Below are 19,897 nucleotides of genomic sequence, written 5' to 3' on the forward strand. Positions count from 1 at the left end.
TACAGCATCTACAAAAAATAGATAAACTCTCTGAGACATAAAGGAACTCTTGAAGTTTGCTCTTTTTTTAGATGTGGTGGAAAGTTAAAATATAGGTAATCACAGATTACAAAGCTCACCATGACGAGGCATCACCTTTATGAGACCACCTTTATCATATTATATGAAAATCATACTTTATGATCTTGGATATTCATGGATACTGTTTTGACACAATATTGTATATCAGCTGTTAAAAAACTGTATGATAGTCATATGTTCATTTCATTCAGTATTATAAGATACAATTTTTATCAATACAATAATATAAAATACAATATTGCATCCTATCAAACTAACAATATATATCATATAATACAATAAAAAAAAGTAATAAACAATGACGAGATATGATATTGTAACATATGAAATGACATTGTATTGTGTTATACAATATTGTATTTGATCACATAAAACAATATCATAATATATAATACAATATAGTATTATATGATACAACATCATATTACATAATACATCATAATATTGTAAAACATGATATTATATTTTATATTGCAATATCATATGTAACAGTATTATGTGATAAAATAATAATAAATAAAATAATACAATATCATATTATACAATATTGTATCATAATATACAATACTACGAGGGTCAATCAAAAAATACGAAGACTTTTGTCATAGCTATGTTACTTAACGTCATATCATTACTAAATTTGGTAGCCATAATTAAGCGGTAGTTTCAAACAATTTGCAAGAAAAAAAGTTAATAAATTCTTTTATTTCTAAGAATTATTTATAATCTAATCCTGCAAAAATGAGGTCACGGCGCACGGTCAAAATTTGTGTTATGTCAACAATAAACCATATAATGTTGAAAATAATATCTCTATAATTTGGGCTTAAAACCAAATAATATTGAAACCTCAAATTAAGTATAGTCATGGTATTCTATGTTCCAAATAATGACGGGATATACTGTTTTGTCGAACAGATATTAGTAACTAAAGACAGATAGTCCTCTTTAGAATTGACTAAAAACATCGACGTCGCCGGACGTCACGGCGCAACGAGAAGTACAAACAAAATGGATTTTACTCAGCAAAAAGCCGATATAAGCTGTGAAAATGTTCAATGGTGCAAAAAATAAGTCAACAATTATTTGCAAGTTTGTGTTCAACTGTTATAAATTTTGTGGGGGTGGTGATAATTGTATTTTGAATATAAAACAGTCCGCAAGAGAGTCGAATATCTGTAAATATTTGGTCAAAAAATAAGTAACGTCAACCGACGTTCAGGGTTATCCTTACTGTAAACTAAGAGACACACGGTTAGAAAATGAAAACTTTGAAAAACTAACTTATGATTCTCGAACAAATGTGTGCATATAAGATGTTTAGTGCTTCAGTGCCATTTTAAATTGTAAGGTTAAAGACACAAGAGGCTAATCGTGATATAAAGATGGGGTATATCTATAAACTGTACGCCTTTAATCTTGACGTCATGTTTTGAACGTGACCGTGCGCCGTGGTGACAAAACATGTTGTTTTTAAAAAGGGGTAACAAAAATACCGTTTCATAAAATGGACTAAAACTTTGCATATCAATAACATAAGTGTTGGTGCACAGATTAATTTGTTAAGTATGACTTTCATGAAAAAGATATGATAGACAGCCACATTGTCTTCGTATTTTTTGATTGACCCTCGTATATATAAGTTAAACAATATCATGATAGAATATCATATTATAAAATATAAAAAAATTGATACAATATCATATCATATAACTTTTTAACAATATAACATTTCATATTATATCATATCTTATTAAACAATAGTGTATCATATCATACAATACTATATCACAGAAATCATGTTAGATCATTTAACAACAAACACATCTATCTATCAAGCAGGTTTGAGTGAGGTAGGAGATTTCGTTAGCATCCTTGAAAATGGAGATCAGGATCAGCATCTGAAGCAACCTCTGCGTTTCATTTATAATATAGTTAAATCAACTATGCAAGCTATCATCTATAAAACATGTGACATGTTCCAAAAAAATAAACCTCATCCAGCATCCGAAACCTATAGCTCAGATTCAGCATTCAAGCCTGTCAGGTGCATCAGTATCATAAGACGCATCATCCATGCAAGTTTGGTGAAATTAGGACCAGTAGTAATCATCAGAGGGCACCTGCTCACTTTAACCAGCACTAAAAACCTTATAACCTCCTCCAACATCCAAAACCTTTGGCTCAGATTCAGCATTTAAGCCTGTCTGGGGCATCAGTATCATAAGACACACTCAGCATCCAAGTCTTTCAAGTCCATAAGTAGGTCCAGATGCATCATCCATGCAAGTTTGGTGAAGATAGGACAAGTAATAGCTTAGATACAGGACCTGCAACAAAAACTTTAACCAGGTCCAGACGCCAACGTCGGGGGTATAGCATAAGCTCCCCTTGACTTCGTCTCGGTGAGCTAAAAATAGGTCTTTCAAAAGTCTTGCAGGAGTACATAACTTCATAAATTCTTTTAAACTTGATGCTGAACTAGTATACCTATTTGATGAACAAAGGAATAAATTAAGCTGTGGGAATTTTTTTTGTTAATGATTTATTTTTTCCTGAAAACAATTTATATGAACCTTGAAAGTCCAATTCAAGGACTTAGGATAATAACAATTTAGAATGCAAAACCCCCAGGTTTTTAACCCTTATTAAATCATATTAAGAAGCCTGTATAATTGGAAATAGAAATAGGTTCCTTTAGGCAATCAATAATCTTTCAATTGGAGCATCCTGTCTAAAAGAACCAATGTGGAAACCCCAAATATGTTTGACCTGCAGCCGCCTTGAAGAATAGAAGCAATGAAGAATTAATCCTGTAGTGATTGGGTAGAAAACATCACAATTTCCGTAGCATTACCAATACACTTACGATGTAGTTCTTCCAATATGACTTAGGGTGCACTCTGGCTTTTTCTCCAAGGATAACATTGGTTTTGACAGGAATTAAACATTTTTGTCACATTATAATTTAGTGAAGACCACCAGAAACCTACCAAAATGAACATTTATGACTAAAAAAAAATTCTGTAAACATATTATATTTAGGTAGTATATCAACAAGTAACGTGGATTTCATTTAGCAAATTTCTGAATGTAATTATTTATCTATATACATGACATTAAGTGATGTACTTGATTTAGCGCAAGCAGCCATTCCATCAAAAACACTATAAAGAATGCACAGCCAATGCAACATGATTACAGCTTACAGTCATGTGTTTGAGAACATGTACATTTACAACATATTGTAAGTACACAGACATTTTACCCCGGCCGGACTTATCGTTTACTAGAAAAAGTCGGTCGGACGTGCCTTAAATTAGTGTCAATCCCTGAGTTATCTTTTTTTATTTCTGGGATAATCTTCAGGATCATCCCTCTTTCAAGAGCCCAACATACCCATCAGATGACAAATGTTTAGATGTAATGTGTTATAATCATGCACAGATTTCCACTTAATCAGGTACAGACCCTGAAACGTGCTTCTACACCTCTAAAACGAACCGTACCGTTCCGTGCAAGAAACGAACCATGCCGTTCACAAAACGAAACGTACCGTTCACAAAGCATACCGTACCATTCACAAAACGAACCGTACCGTTCACAAAGCGAACCGTACCGTGCAAAAAGCGTGCAAAATAATTTATGCAAGACCCGCCTCCAGACGGACAAAAAAGCGTACCGTACCGTGCAATAATCGTGCAACTTCCATATATGGCTTATTGACCTAATGTCTTTCCATGAATACGGACGGAGATTATCGCTGAGCAGATAAGTTCAATATTTTGCTAGATTTTTTATACGGGATTAGATAACACATACTAAGATTTAAAACTGTTATTCTTATTAAAACAGTCACAAAAATATTTCATTTCTTAGACCGTAACCATTTCTTTGTTTTTCGACAAAACTTGCATCGCCGATTTTTAAACATTGTAAACTATTAACGTTCACACAATCCGTGGTTATACTATTTTGATTATTTTTATGAAATGTTTGAAACATTGGGTACATACTGGACTTTACATAGCTTTAAGTGATTCTCGGGAGAGAGAGAGAGAGAGAGAGAGAGAGACAGAGAGAGATCTATCTCGTTACCCTAAACGTTAGAAAAGTAGCGTTTGTTTAGAAATATTTTTATACACTATGGCTAAACAATGTTGAAATATATCTATATATAATTTTATATCCTTTTTAAATTAAAAAAAAAATGTCGACTTAAGTTACGCAGACCCAGAAAATGTAAATGACAACCACATATTACCGGTAACTCGAGTGATTTGTTCTTGAGCTATTTATGTACCAATAAATAAACAAAAAATCACTCATACATGTATGATGAATTGTAAATAAATACATGTACAAAATCTACATGCATTAAATGCAAGCATTGAACGGAAAAAAGTACACGCATTCCATAAAATAACTTTCAACTTTATTTCCCGCATAGCTGGTAATGGCGTCGTGATTTCACATGAACAAAAATCACTCCAGCGAAACACGTATACAGAAGCTGATCTTTGGTTCTATACACAACAGGTGTTATTGTCTTTCTTTGGTTTTTAGCAGTTATTGTACTTTACAACTAACTCTGTATATTTGGACGCTTAAATAGGTGTACACGAGATGCTGGTATTCACACCTTTCCACGGGCACCTGTGAGGTTACTCATCACAATCTGTCGTGTGTATAGTCTGAATATATCTTACTTCTACTTTGTTAGTTTCATGGTTTTTCTTAATCTCTAAAAAACAAAAGAACCGTCTGTAGAAATGGACACAAACAACTACACGAAAGACTATCGGCGTGTGGATCCGTGGAACAATTCAGCGACTCTATACATGCGGGATTTTCACATATTAACTTGCGATAAAAATATCATTTACCGGGTACATTTATGTACCCCAAAAAAATGATTAATTAAATCATAAATAGTTGAATGAGATAACAAGTACATGTAAGCACAAACACAGCTCTTTTAAAATTTATTTTCACTCTTATATGTGTGATGTGAAATTGCGTCGAAATTTTAACCGTCGAGATCAATCTATATGTACATCGTCCGCTGTACAAACTTTTAGTCATTGTGTTGAAATCGTTGTGAAAACCATGAGTCTCAAATAAATGAATTCAATTCATACAAATAAAAATCTAATAATTCCAAATGGTTTGCACACAATCACATACACCCTCAGAGAGAGAGAGAGAGAGAGAGAGAGAGAACTTGTGTGTTGATTATAATACTTAAATTAAAATTTTATCACTGAACTTTATTATTTAAAATTTCGCTTTAGGTTTTTATAGTTGGTCCTTTGAGCGGAATTTTATCTCAGGACTCCACGTGCTTTGCCTGTCAATCAGTTTCAGTATAACTGTACAGATCACGCCACGCGCCGCATGCTACTTGGCTCTTCCTATATGGCTAGAAGAAAATTATCGACTGAAACGTTTTTGTTTTATGTTTTCTTATATCCCTATTGAAAAGAATGTTCCTATTTTAAATTATTCAACAATAATTTCTCTCCGATAATTCATGTACTGGCGATCAGAGTCGTTTTCCCTCGCTGTCGTATTATTTTGTTACTAGATAAATTCTTATATATTTATAACTTTTAACATTGAATTCATTTGTTGATTACCGGGTATTTTTTCGTGTCCTGTTTACAACAAGTATGTGTGTAAAAAGGTAAATAAAATATAAACAGGTTAGTCAGCATTTGTAAAACGTCAGCTAAATCGCATGCATACAGTGAAGAGCGGACACTTGTTCAACAGAATGATAAATATCGCCATTATATAAATAAAAGTTATTGACTTGTTGTGTATATCCAGTTGTGTACATATCGTATAAAATATGTTACATGAACATGACTGTATAGTTTAACGGAAAAACAAAAACTAATAGTCATATTTTGACTATACACGCGATCTTAGTTCAGATAAGAGAGGCGATGACGGGTTAGGTGTAGGTATGATCTATGTATACAAACAAGTGCAGAAAATCATAGAATTAATATTTAAATGAATAAAAATTCGTGTCAAAAAACTATATAACAGTTAATGCAATCCAGAATAAAAAAGGAAAATCCACGAGTACTTTTTCTGGGTTTTAATGCAATTTATGGTAGGAATCATATATTTATTTCACACTATGAGAATATAGCATATATAAGTCAATACTTTAAAGATGAACAATCCTCCATCTGTATGCATGGAGGAATATTCCTTCATCATTACATGATAACAAACATCAAAAAGACTCTCACTGAGTTAGCACATAGGTTTTAATAACAACATAATAGAACATTCCTCCATCCTGATGTGTAGCTGTGAATGATGAGGAATATTCGCCCATCACAAATATTCTCACTAAATAAACTAATATGTATCCGTAACAACATAGGGGAACATTCCTCCCTTTTGATGTGTAGCTGTGAATGATAGAGGAATATTCCCCCATCACAAATATTCTCACTAAATAAACTAATATGTATCCGTAACAACATAGGGGAACATTCCTTCCTCTTGATGTGTAGCTGTGATGATAGAGGAATATTCCCCCATCACAAATATTCTTAATAAAATAAACTTATATGTATCCGTAACAACATAGAGAAACATTCCTCCATCCTGATGTGTAGCTGTGAATGATAAGGAATATTCGCCCATCACAAATATTCTCACTAAATAAACTTATATGTATCCGTAACAACATAGGGGAACATTCCTCCCTTTTGATGTGTAGCTGTGAATGATAGAGGAATATTCCCCCATCACAAATATTCTCACTAAATAAACTTATATGTATTGGTAACAACATAGGAGAACATTCCTTCATCTTGATGCGTTGCTGTAAATGATAGAGGAATATTCCCCCATCACAAATATTCTTAATGAATAAAATAAACTTATATGTATTAGTAACAACATAGGAGAACATTCATTCATCTTGATGTGTAGCTGTAAATGATAGAGGAATATTCCCCCATCACAAATATTCTTAATGAATAAAATAAACTTATATGTATTAGTAACAACATAGGAGAACATTACTTCATCATGATGTGTAGCTGTGAATGATAGAGGAATATTCCCCCATCACAAACTGTTCTAACTAAATAAACTAATATGTATTAGTAACAACATAGGGGAACATTCTTCCCTTTTGATGTGTAGCTGTAAATGATAGAGGAATAGTCCCCCATCACAAATATTGATTGCCCTAAGTTGGGGCAACCCACATACCAAAGAAATAAATTAAATTTCAAGAATTTCTTAACAGGACGCCCAAATACTTTGTTGCATAAAGAAGAAAAAAAAATGTTTTTTTCCTTTGACTTTTTGGTTGAACCCGCAAAGGGGAACAACTTTTGGAAAGTGTGGATTGTACTATAACAAATATTCTCAGTATGTAAATTTACTAAGTGAATATTTCTTCACCCCTATGCGTTTTTAACAAGTGCATAGTAGAATTTTTTTCATCATTAGTCAATTGAATATATGAAGATTCTTACAGAATGAGCATATATGAACATAAGGGAACATTTATACCTTTTATCTGTTATCAGTGCTAATGAATACAAGGAGGAATATTCCTCCATCATAACACAATTATCTACAAAAATATTCTCACTAGATACATGCAATACAAATATACATATATGTTGTTGGCAGAGTAGATTACAGTACATTATTTTTCCTCAATGTATTTGGTAATTGCTACCAACTGCTCATCTACAGTTGTGGACAGTTTATCTATTTTGATAATGTTCTCATCAACTATTCCCTTCATTGATAAAATAATAAATTCCTGTTGGAAAGTTTGCTGATCCTTGTCATTAAGTTTAAAGGAATGTTTTTGAGGGGAATGGACAAATTGGGCATCTCTAATTAATCCTACTGGCTTGTGGCAATATGTGAGAATAGCTCCTTTTCTTGCAGCATAAAATATTTTGCCGTTGGTGTATTCAACCAATAGGATTTCTTTTTCTTGTTCCTCCTCTATTTCTTTGTTTTTCTAAAATGTTTTGTAAAGGTTGGTTTTATTAAGATCACTTTATAAATATGAATTCTATTACAAGAAAGAGACAGGTTTGATTTAATGACATTATAAAACCAATATTAAAGTCTAAAGTCTAATCCTCCCCTTCACAACGCGCGCTTTATTCAAAAAAGATTATCTGTGAATTACCTTTTTCTCACCAGCTGAACGAACCATTGGTAATTCATCTGGAACGCTCTTCCTTTTCTCTAAACTTTTCTATATTAATTAAAAATCTATGGTTAGTTTGACATAGACATTTGGTATTCATCATTATTATGTTAAAAAAATCTTATCTTAGTTTGGTTATTTTATAATATACATGTGCATTCTAACCAATTTTTAGTGCTATATATAAGAAACTATAAATATGTGCACAATTTTTTTTAATGACAATACACTAATTATATAATACCACCTGCTGACTGGTGGGTGTGATCTGAGTATTTTGCCTAGCCCGTACTGCAGCCTCCTCAGCATGCATTCTATTCTGAATTTCCACTTCAAGTTCTTTTTCCAAATCAATAATCCTCTTCTGAAATACAAATAAATCAAAATTAATCCAAATTAACAAATTTAAAAATCCCAATCAGTAATATAGTTGCATTTAAGTATTCTCTTACGTTCAAATTTGCCACCATAACTTTCTGCTCTTCAGCTTTTGTCACCACAGAAATTAGTTGCTTCTTTAATACCTACAGAAATATTTATAGTTGTAATTGATGAGGTGTGTTAATAAATCTATAGTATATATTCCACCAAGTATTTTTAAAGAAATTAAATACTGCAAGACCTCTTGTTTTAGGATCAAAGTGCTTACAACAATCTTGCCATCTTTTTCTTTCACCAAATGTTTTTCTTCAATCAAAGACTGTTCTGTACATCTTAGCTTTTCCGACATGGTCACAATTTTCTGTTTTAGTTCTTTAATTTCTTTATTGTCCGAGTCAATCTGGGTTTCTTTTTCAGCCATTTTCTTTTTTGACCTGGTATATATAAAATAAAAGTTTTAAATTAAGAAGTTTTATGATTAGTTTCTAAATTATAATTTGGAAATAAACAAAGTATCAAACATAAAGTGGCTGTATAATTGTTTATAAAATGAAGTATTACACAATAAAATTGGTGCTTACCGTTTGCATTTTGTAATACTTTCTGTTTCTGCTTCGTCATTGGCTTTCCTTTTCTGCGAAGTCGTTTTCATGCTGTAAAATTTAGTTAGTGTTAGTGTTTCCCGAAATGCACTCCCTTTACATGTACATTGTTACAGAATTCTACAAACTTCTCACCGTTTAGTAGGTGATTTCTCTTCAGGCACTTCTGTAGTACTTTCTCTTTCACATCTGGAAAAAAAAAATAATAAAAAATTGACAAAATGTTAACATATTATAAAAGCTATATTCTTGATAATGATATTGATGAAATGCTGTTACCTCTGACAAGCGCTGCGGAATTCTTCTGGAATGAGGTCTCCATTCTTAAATCTTGCAAGCAACAATATTTTAAGGTCTTTTCTTTTAACCTTCGAAAAATGCCAGAAACAGTACTGAGAGCACTGTTCTGATCTTTTTTGTCCTTTAATACAACCGTGCTCGAAAGCTGTGAAGACGTCTTTAATAAGTTCCCAAATGTCATCTTCACTGGCTGCTAAATTAAGGTGAACCTTGTAAGAATTTTTCAGTTCAGTTTTCTGAAAAGAAAAAATACATTTAGACTTTATAAATGCATATATGGTTATGCTATAAAAATTATAATTGTTGTAGTGCATCATACCAGTTTACAGATATTTATTTACTCTAATGCGATGCACATTTGTTTGTAGACGTTATCTTACTACCAGTATAATAAACACATGTATCTACTCATTATATTCTCATGTTTCACTAAAAGCTGTCATTTACTGGGCCATATCTTTAAGATGCTTATTAAAAGTTCTTGCCGAGAAGATACAAATTATCTTCTCTCAGTATTATTATATATTAAGCTGGTCAATGAAAACATCCTATAAAATAACCCAGTGTTGTAAAAAGGGATTTTCTTTAAAAAAAACTACGCAAGCTTTTTTATCAAAAAGTTTGATTATCGTTTTAGACTTTAGAGGAACTGAAAATATAAAAACGATCAGAAAGAAGTATGCATTAGAATTTTATACACACACTTAAAGTGTGACGGGGATCCTCCCTGTCACTGGCACTGATTGATAACTATTGTTTATACATTGTATTTACAAGTTTATTTGTATATTTACAACGAACATGAATTTCACACTATATATATGTTAGGTGCTGGGTTTTATAAAAGTATATAAATTATATTTTAATTGCTTTATTGTGGATCAGTTCATTATTACAGCTGCATTATTGCTAAAATGGACAGAATGTTCAAATTATATAACAGCTTATGCATTTTGTTCTATAAATGTGTAAGCCTAGTAAAAATATTTTTTTTGTTATATTACATCGTCAGCATTTTACCACAAGCCTTGTTTTACTAGGAAATTGAAATGATGTGTGTTGAAATTTATTGGGCAAATGGCTTGTTTAATATTTTAGTGTTTTCTTAATAGTGTAACGTGACAAACTTGTCAATGAAATTAAAACAATAGTTCTATTTACAGTTAATTTACATATTTACACATATACACTACAAGAGCAAAACACATCACTTAATATGATGCACTTAAATATCTGTCCTCTTCAAGTCTTACTCCCCGACTCCCCCTCTCTTCCCTTCTTATCATTTTTACTCCCCCATCCCAGGGTTTCTCAGCCATAAATCACCCCTCATAGCACTCCCTGGCTAGAGAGAAAATAAACAATTAAACCAATGACCCCCCTTTTCCTACACGTCTGATAAGACATCAGAGACCCACAAGCTGCACAGACGGATGGCATATCAATTAGGTGCCACCTGGACATTTAACGGTTCACTCAGACTAACACGATCTCCAATTAACATACATATAAATTTGCCAGTTTATCCCAATAGCTTTAAATGATGCCAAACATCATATGATCGGTAGAGGGATCATATTACAGCACTGCAGTGCGATGCTGCAAAATCAATGATAAGTTGATAGGTAATGTATGACTATGGGGATTTCCAAAATGTCTTATCTGATGAATTAAAATAAGAACATAAAAAAAATTCTGAAACAAAGTGAAATTTGCAAAAAATAAAGCATTAAGGAAGTCTACATAAATGCAAGAAAAAACTTAATTTTTTTCAGCATTTCTTTTGTTATAAATTAGTTTTAAGCTTGAAAGGTAATTAATGTTATATCTAAATCATAGGGTGAAAAGAGTTTAAAATACATGCCTTTTCAGACACCTTACTGCAGATAAGAAAGCACTCAACAATTCTGAGGAAAATTGACACAGCAGGGGTGCTGGGAGCCTTATCTGATACAATTTGTAGGCTTGCAAAGATAAACAAGTAATAATCAACTGACCATCATCCATTCTCACAAATATTAGCAGTCAATTAGCATCATTTAATATACTTTGTCACTGAAAAAGTGTTTATGTGTGATATGCAAAGATGATTATTTAATGCGCTGTTGCTCTGGCTGGAATAAATTTGTTTCAATGGAATTATTCACAATTAGTTATTTACTTTTTAGACAACTTTGCAACAATTCTTGAAATCTTATTATACTACGTTGGGTATTACAATATATAGTCGTGCATTAAATCCTAAAACCCATGGCGTGTAACAATATGGTATGACCGATATTTTTTTCATTTTAATTGCATTTTTATTAACTCTGTTATCGGAATATATCTAGGTCAGTTCAGCTTCAATGTGAAAGTTAAACTGACATTACTGTTTTTGCGAGGTTATGTCTGAATGTTATATTGCATTCAGGTAATAAAATATTACCTATTTGTTAATGAGAGTGACATTCGAGTGTGATAATAGAAATTTACCCGTGGGAGAAAATTCTTTGATGTGGAAATGTAATTCATTTTAACAGATGGTTTTAATATATTTGTATGTTACACAGGCAAAGACCATCCTGTTGATTTGAACATATTTTTATTACACAAAAGTACAATTTGGATTGGGCACAAGTTCAATATCTTAGACCACCCTCTCCCACAATCTGATGCATTTTTGTATAATTTTCAAATGTCTGTGTCATTATGAGTGGCAATTTTTTAAAAAGAATTCTGCTAGAATAATTTCTTAAATTTATTGTTTTTCTTTTTGTTTCTTTTGGTTTAAATTTTGATATCGGACTCTTTAAATCATTGGATTATCTGAATTACAAAACCTACAATTTATTGGTTGAGGAAAAGAAGGGGGTAGTGAATTTTCCGATTTTTCTGAATCGTGATGTTGTATTTAAGTTATGCGTTGGTAATAATAATATCTTACATTTTTGCAAGTAGACATATTGTAGGGATATTAAAAATAAAAACAATAGTCATAAAAATATTTTCAATTAAAACTATCAATATTTATTATGATCATGATGACTTTGTGTTCTTTTGAAAAGAAAGATATTGCATTTTGGACTGTCATTCAGTGAATAAGGCATACTGATGCATGAGTAAATATATGTCCTTATAAAAATATTTTTTATTAACATGTACTTACCGATTTATTCATGATTGCTGCAATTTCTGACCTCCATTTAGTTGAAATAGTTTTGGGGGTCTGTCCAGCGTAATTCCTCCGACAAGTTAGGAGCAGTTTTCGAAAAAAGCTGACTTTTTCTGCAAAACTTAACTCCTGGGAGTGTTCATGAATTTCATTGTGCTTAAATGCTAGAAACAAAGCTTGATCTTTGGTCAAGTTCTGATAGAGGTCCATATAAACAAATTCGTATTTTTCCTTTTGCACACATTCATCAGAATTCAAAATTCTTTGTAATGCTGCTCTGGTGTGGTTTCCACCCAGAACCTCTACACATTTTTTTCCTGGTAAACAAAGGTCAGCAATAGGGACATTTTCACATACACGTAGAAGTCCAACTAATGTAGTGTAAGGCTGGAAGTTTTGAATGAATGAATCTGCAAGTTCATTCACGTGATTTTCATTTAATAATCTAATGCAATGGTCACTGCTCGGAGAAATAAGGTTATCAACATGTACTTTGACATGAGTACCTACAATAAGAAGGAAAAATAAATGTAGTTTTTTTGGATTTTTTTTTTAAATATTATTTAAAATAAAAATATTTTATGACATTGAATTTTATAAACATACCTTTTAATGATTTTTCAATCATGTCACCATCTATACTTTTGAAAATTTCATCGTCAGTTAAAATGACTTCTCGGGACATCTTTGATTTTCAATCTACATCACCATCAACAGTTGCAAGTGCTGATGATGGTCTTTGGTGTAAGGAATAAAAGCCCGTAAAATTTAACCAATCACAATGCGCGAATGAGCAACTCACCGTGCCTTACAATTTGACAGTGGCTAACACTGGTTATAATCTCACTCAAGATTTTCAATTCAGAATGAACATTTCTAGAGAATTTAACCCTGTTTCAAAAAACTGGCAAATTGAAACTTGTAATGAACTTGGGATTTCTTTTGTTGAGAAAGATGTGCTTTATCTACCAAGCTCCCATTTAGGAGTTCCGTCTACTTGTTTCAAAATTAGAGGTGATGGAAATTGTTTGTTCAGAAGTATTGCGTTTGCTGTTAGTGGCAATGAAGAACTTCACCTATATATCAGGAATATTATAACATCTTTTATTGCAAAGAGCAGAAATCCGATTGTATATAATGAAACTCCAGAGGATTATCTCAAACGAACAAAGATGAGGGAAAATGGTGTGTGGGGTACTGATATAGAAATTTATTTTGCTGCCAAAGTCTTTAATTGCTCAATTTTTGTGTATTCAAAACATGGACATTCGTATGAATGGTTGGAATTTAAACCAGAAAATAAAACCACAAGTTTAGCTATATATCTACATCATAAGAATTCCGATCACTATGATGTTGTTACATCTGTTAGCAACTTAAGTGAATTGCCACTAAAGGACAAAGAAAATCAGCATGGCTATGTAAAGGAGCCATTTATTTGCATTGATAATGATGATCAACATGAAAAGGATGACACTCAGTTTGATATTTCAATGGTGAGTAACAAACTTATTGTTTTGAATATAATAAACCATGATTCTTTTAAAAACATAAATGATGATGAAAACTATAGTATATAGAAAATGACTAATTAATATTCTTGTATTTTTTTCATTGAAGTCAAATTTGTCTGACATACTTAAAAGCATGAGTTTTGAGGACGGTGAAAAAGTTAAAGACTTGTCTGATGTAGGAAGTAAACAAACGGCAGACCCATTTGATTTTGAGAATGAGGTAAACTATAAGGAATAAAGAAAATAAGTATATACCGTTGTTTATGTTTTCAGTTCAGATGATATTTTAACAATATATAATTTCATCAGAGGAATTATGTTTCATCTTAAAAAAGAATCAGATGTTTATTGTTTAACGTTAGCACATGAAATCTATGAAAAGTCTATTCTGATAAATCATGCAGGATGATATGCCCTATGAAAGTGAGTTTGTACAACTGACATCAACACCAAGAAAATCTGAGCGGCCTTCTTACATGTGTTTCAGGAATGCAAATTTAAGAACGGCATCTTTTCCAAAAATACTGGTAATATTTTTCATTTGGCGATTTCTAATGCTCTTCATATTTTTCACAAAATTAACTACATCATTTACTAAACTTTATTTATTTTAGAAGTCCTTCTGTTGTTCTGTTTGTAATTTTGTAATTTTTAGAGTTGTTGTGTTATACAAAATGTTAGAAAAATACATGCAATTGGAAAACATAAACTTGTGCTATTATCGCCACACTATATTTACATTGAATGATATTTATTCAAGTTAATGCTTTGTGCAAGTATTAGTTTACTTTATTTAGTTATAACATGTTCGTGATAAAAGCTAATTAGAGGATGAAAATTAAGGAAAATTACATCACTGCAATCCATATTGCTTACAAAATTGATTTGCTTCATATTCCACTGTACAGATTTTTTTTTTGTTATTAAAGTGACGATCTGTTTTAATCTTAACAATTATCTGTGGTTAATTTATATTCAGAATAATAGGAAAAAAATAATTTCATATAGCTTTTAATGAATGATACTGATAGCTTTTGAATGGTTTCTTTTTTCTGTTATTTAAGGATGAGCTGAGGAACAGCCCTGAACATGAAAGGCTAGATATCAGTGATATCAGCATTTACAACTCAAGTTTTGAAGAACAAGTAACAAATAAAAAGACAAAGTTAGTTGTGAAAAAACAGAGTTCCATCCTTCTAAGAAAAGCATTAAAAGACATTGCATCATCTATGAAGGAAAAGAATAAATGCCATCAGTTGTGTTTTAAACATGTCACTGAAAAGATGATGCACAGCATGAGGTACAGATTTTGGACAAAAAGCTTTGAACAACGGGTAGAATGGTTTATTGATAAGATAAAAGAAAGAAAACACCAAAGGTTTTTAATTGATGGTGGACACAACGTGTGCTCTTCTTGTTTCAAACTTCTGCTAAAAATCAACAAAACCTTTTACTATAAGTATTATAAAAAAGCCTTGGAAGGAAATTCGGCTGCTAGTTTTAGAAATGTCAGAGGATTTGGCAAAGCAAGAGAAGGGGCTGTTGTATGGCTACATAATTATGAATATTTTCATGCTGACAGAATGCCAGATAATGGTGACATGATGTTGCCTTTTAAAACAAGAAAAAACGACTTGTATGACGCATATGTTGCAGAAAAAATTAAACAATTTGAAATATCTATTTCATCTGCCTACACTGTCAGCAGGGCAGCATTTTATGAAATTTGGAAGACAGATTTCCCAAAGTTGAAGATAAAGCAGGTATCAATACATGCATACTACCTCATATATAATAGTAAATATAAACATGTAAAAGGTAAAAAATTAAAATGATAAGTAAAGTTTCTCAATAAGAAACAATCAATTTTAATTAAATTAAAATCATTGTCTTTTTTTCAGACAAATTCCTTTTCAAAATGTAGTACATGTGTTCATATTGAACGAGAGTTGGAAAAAACTAGGGATCCTGTCAAGAGAACCAAATTGAAACAAATGATGTCTGTTCACAATAGAAGACAAATGTAAGTTTAAAAAATATATTATTTGTTGTGGGATTGGGTGTTTCTGAATAAGTAGTTTAAAATAAAAACAAAATATATCTTTTAGATTCTCATAAACTTTTTCAGTCTCTAACTAGTTTGATTTAAAACTGTCATACTAGCTGAAATTTTGCATGAAACTTATTAGTAATATTATTTAGCATCCTCTCTGTTTTATTGCTTAATACCAGCTTAACAGCCTTCAAGCAAGAATTGACAGAAAATCGGCTATACTTTAGATCTGATAGATCTGATAACAACACGCAGCTTGAAAACGTAGATTTTAAGTTGGGAGCGCCAGTATTAATCACAGGAGGATTAAGGCTAGTGTAAACAATCCATCAGAGAAAGACTTCAATTAAGAATTATTTATGTTAACAACTGAATACAAGCAAATGTAGCTTGCAACAGGTTCATTTTGGGGTAATTTATAACTTTTTGCAGGATTAAAAATTCACATAGGTACCATGCCTAAGTGTATCGATATAAAATAGTGCTGGATAAGCTGCTATTTTGTAAAAATCACTTTTAATATGCATTTGCAAGTATGTGAAAACTTTCTAAGATAGTGAAGTCCCTTATGTTTTTTAACCTTACTCAATTTTAAAACATAATCCACTATCAAACTGTGGTTCAACTTTATTGATTGAACAAATGAGGCAATTTGATGTAGTCTTATTAAATATTAGAGAAGCAAATGTTTGAAGTGAGATAATCCTATTTGATAGCAAATGTAGTTTAATACTTGTATAGAATATATTTTTTAAATAGAATCCAGATAACAGAAGAGAAAGGTTAAATATTTTTATTGATCTCTACGGTCTCTGAACTGAGTCTACATTTTGTTGAGTAGACGTTTATACTCAGAGTATGGATAATAGTCTGGGATTGTTATCAGAACTATAAAATGATGAGCTAAAAATATTATGATGAGCTAAAAATATTATGTCTTCAGTTCTTTAACATCTGCTCTCTACCACAATTAAATATACTATAGCAAAATATTTGGTATTTTATTAAAGAGTACCTCCAGTCAATTTTTTCACAGCAATCAATAGTATCTTAGAACGCTCCAAAAATCCGTACCTTGATATGTGCTCTGGTTTAGCAGATATAAGCAATTAAATGTGACATTTTCTCATGGAAATGCACGAGCATAAAATCTTAAAGGGTCTTTATCAGTTGTGGAATATGCTATGTAACAAATGTGTCCACCAGCATCATTGCGAAACGGAAGTGTTAAAAGAAAGAAAAAAGATTTGAATTTTTTTCCGATGTAAAGGAATATTTTACAATTCAATAAAAATGATTTTAGTGAAGAAATACATATAACCTATAGGATGCAAATAGCAATGAAAGTAGCATCCTGTCCCTACACATGCATTACAAGTAAAAATTCATTAATGTCTGGCTAATTAGATTAGATTTATACACATGTAGTAATAACCCTCTCATAATTTTAATCAATAACAAGATATATCTGATTTTATTTATAAGGACAGAGAGAAGATATTATTACAAGAAAAGGGAGGTGGCAAGAAGCAATCCCAGGCAATTCATAAGCATAATTATTGATGGGATGGACCAGAGTAAGTTGCATTTTTTTTCAAAAAGTGTTGCTATATTCTATCCTGGTTTTTTTTTAAATTAAATAACATTACGATATGAATTCCAGGTAAAACTAATTTGCCACACTTTACAGGACGGCTAATGAAGGTATTTGTTTCTACTTCCGCATAGTAACTCAATCTTTGTAATGAATCTATATGTCTCAAACGGTATTAATTTTAATTACTCCCCAATATTAGACTTATTTGCCAGTTCATATTTGTTAAACAAAAATACCTTTTTATTTTATAGGGTGTAGACCCAAACAGTTTTTTGAAAACCCACATTCAAGGGGTATTGAATCATGGGCTAAAGTCACTAGATCTTTATGTGGACATAAATGAATACCAGCACGATGCAAATCTTGTAATGAATGTCATATTGAAAAGCATCAGCCAGGCGTTATCAAAAGTAAGATTCAAAATTAATATATTTAAATTTTCCAGAATTCCATTTGTTAATCATTTGAGGATATTAATATTTTAACCTCGGCATTATAGCAAATAAAAATAATCATTAAGTATTTTGTATTTTTATAATAATTACAGACTGGATTTCTTCAAAGTACATTATACATCCAAGCTGACAACTGTGCTAGAGAGAATAAAAATAGATTTGTCCTTGGCTTTTGTGAGCTACTGGTCAAATTGGACATTTTCAACGAAGTGAGTAACAGAATGAACATTGGATGGACATAGTTTTCATTCATTTTTATTTATCAAACTTAACAATCATATGTTGTCGACATTAAATCATTTCTATATACCCTATTCTACATGTATTTATAATTAATGATGAAGAGATGTTGAAATACCAATTCAAATTTATATTTATCTTTCTATTACTTAAATCAAATTTTAGGTTCACTTGTCTTTTCTCCACGTGGGTCATACACATGAAGACATTGATGCCTCGTTTTCTCAATTATCAACGAAGTTGCGAAATTCGGATGCAGAGACAATGCCAAAACTTCTTTCTTTGCTCAATGGTGCTAAACAATTGAGAGGTCTATTCGACATTAAAACCTGGCTTGCACCGTGTTTGAATAATATTAAAAAACATTCCAAACCACTTCATTTCAAGTATAGCCGAGACATATCAAAAAAAGTTATAATGCAGTACAGGGCAAATAGCAGTCGACCATGGACTTACACAGAAGAGAACATGTTACATTCAATTCCTTCTGGTAATCCCCAAATTCTTATACCTCCAAACTTTCACAAAATCGACCTAGTAGTTGTAAAGAGAAATGTTGAAAAGCAGCAGTACAATTTCCCTGGAGATAGCGAGTACAAATGGTGGTTACAATATTTGAAATACTTACAACTTGTTAAGGACAACAAAGATGCTTTGTTTGATTATGCCAAAAGAGAAACGGATTGGCTGTTACCAAAACTGATGAACAAACAAAAGCTCACAGAAAACTCCAATGCAGACATTGAACACCATTTACTTGAAATGCTAGACAGAGAGCTTGATGATCATGAGGTATGTGCAAAAAATATCTCAAGAAGTAGCTGGTATATATTTCAGTGAATGAGCACAAATATAAAGGTCTTCACGCATTTTTAATATATTTATTATTGTTAAATTAAATAGAACGTACAAACTTACAAAACCAATTTGTTAAGTACTCTTTAAAAATATCTTTAAATCATATCTATTCGTTAATAAAAAAGATTTTTCTCTACAAAATTTCTGGCACTATTTTTAGTCGCGGAAGCAAACTAAATAACATGTTAATTCAATTTCATAAATTTAGGTAGTCCTCTCAAAATCCAAACCAAAGAAATCCAAGAAATGTAAAGAAAAAGGATGAAGTATGGCAATTAAGGATGTTGAAAAGAGAAAAAAAATTTATAAACAGTTACTTTTTAAAATTAATTTTGATGTAATTTATATATATGATTATTTAGTTAGACATTTTTGTACATTAATGTGAAATAATGATATAGGAATATTTTTCTATGAATTAATGTCAACTTATCAAAATGGAGGAATGTG

General features: G+C 31.4%; 3 protein-coding genes across 6 annotated transcripts in view; 1 reads left to right on the forward strand and 2 right to left on the reverse strand.

Moving 5' to 3' along the window:
- LOC105337192 (leukocyte tyrosine kinase receptor) overlaps positions 1-19,897 on the reverse strand; it is a 192,756-nt gene that overhangs the window by 126,163 nt on the left and 46,696 nt on the right. The window lies entirely within an intron of this gene.
- Positions 6,174-13,472, reverse strand: LOC117689165 (uncharacterized). Its single transcript, XM_066088365.1, has 10 exons — positions 13,337-13,472; positions 12,725-13,236; positions 9,556-9,812; positions 9,412-9,465; positions 9,256-9,327; positions 8,943-9,108; positions 8,746-8,817; positions 8,541-8,657; positions 8,273-8,341; positions 6,174-8,098 (listed from the first exon to the last, which is right to left on the reverse strand). The coding sequence occupies exons 1-10, from the start codon at positions 13,413-13,415 to the stop codon at positions 7,772-7,774; spliced, it is 1,725 nt and encodes a 574-aa protein (XP_065944437.1). The 5' UTR covers positions 13,416-13,472; the 3' UTR covers positions 6,174-7,771.
- Positions 13,597-19,742, forward strand: LOC105340903 (uncharacterized). The gene is made up of 11 exons (XM_066088364.1): positions 13,597-14,226; positions 14,351-14,464; positions 14,649-14,771; positions 15,309-16,007; positions 16,146-16,267; positions 17,783-17,874; positions 17,961-18,001; positions 18,146-18,304; positions 18,442-18,558; positions 18,755-19,381; positions 19,656-19,742. Exons 1-11 carry the CDS (start codon positions 13,597-13,599, stop codon positions 19,710-19,712), a joined length of 2,781 nt encoding a protein of 926 aa, XP_065944436.1. The 3' UTR covers positions 19,713-19,742.

The sequence above is a fragment of the Magallana gigas genome, chromosome 6 (genome assembly GCF_963853765.1).
Source record: "Magallana gigas chromosome 6, xbMagGiga1.1, whole genome shotgun sequence".
NCBI lineage: Eukaryota > Metazoa > Mollusca > Bivalvia > Ostreida > Ostreidae > Magallana > Magallana gigas.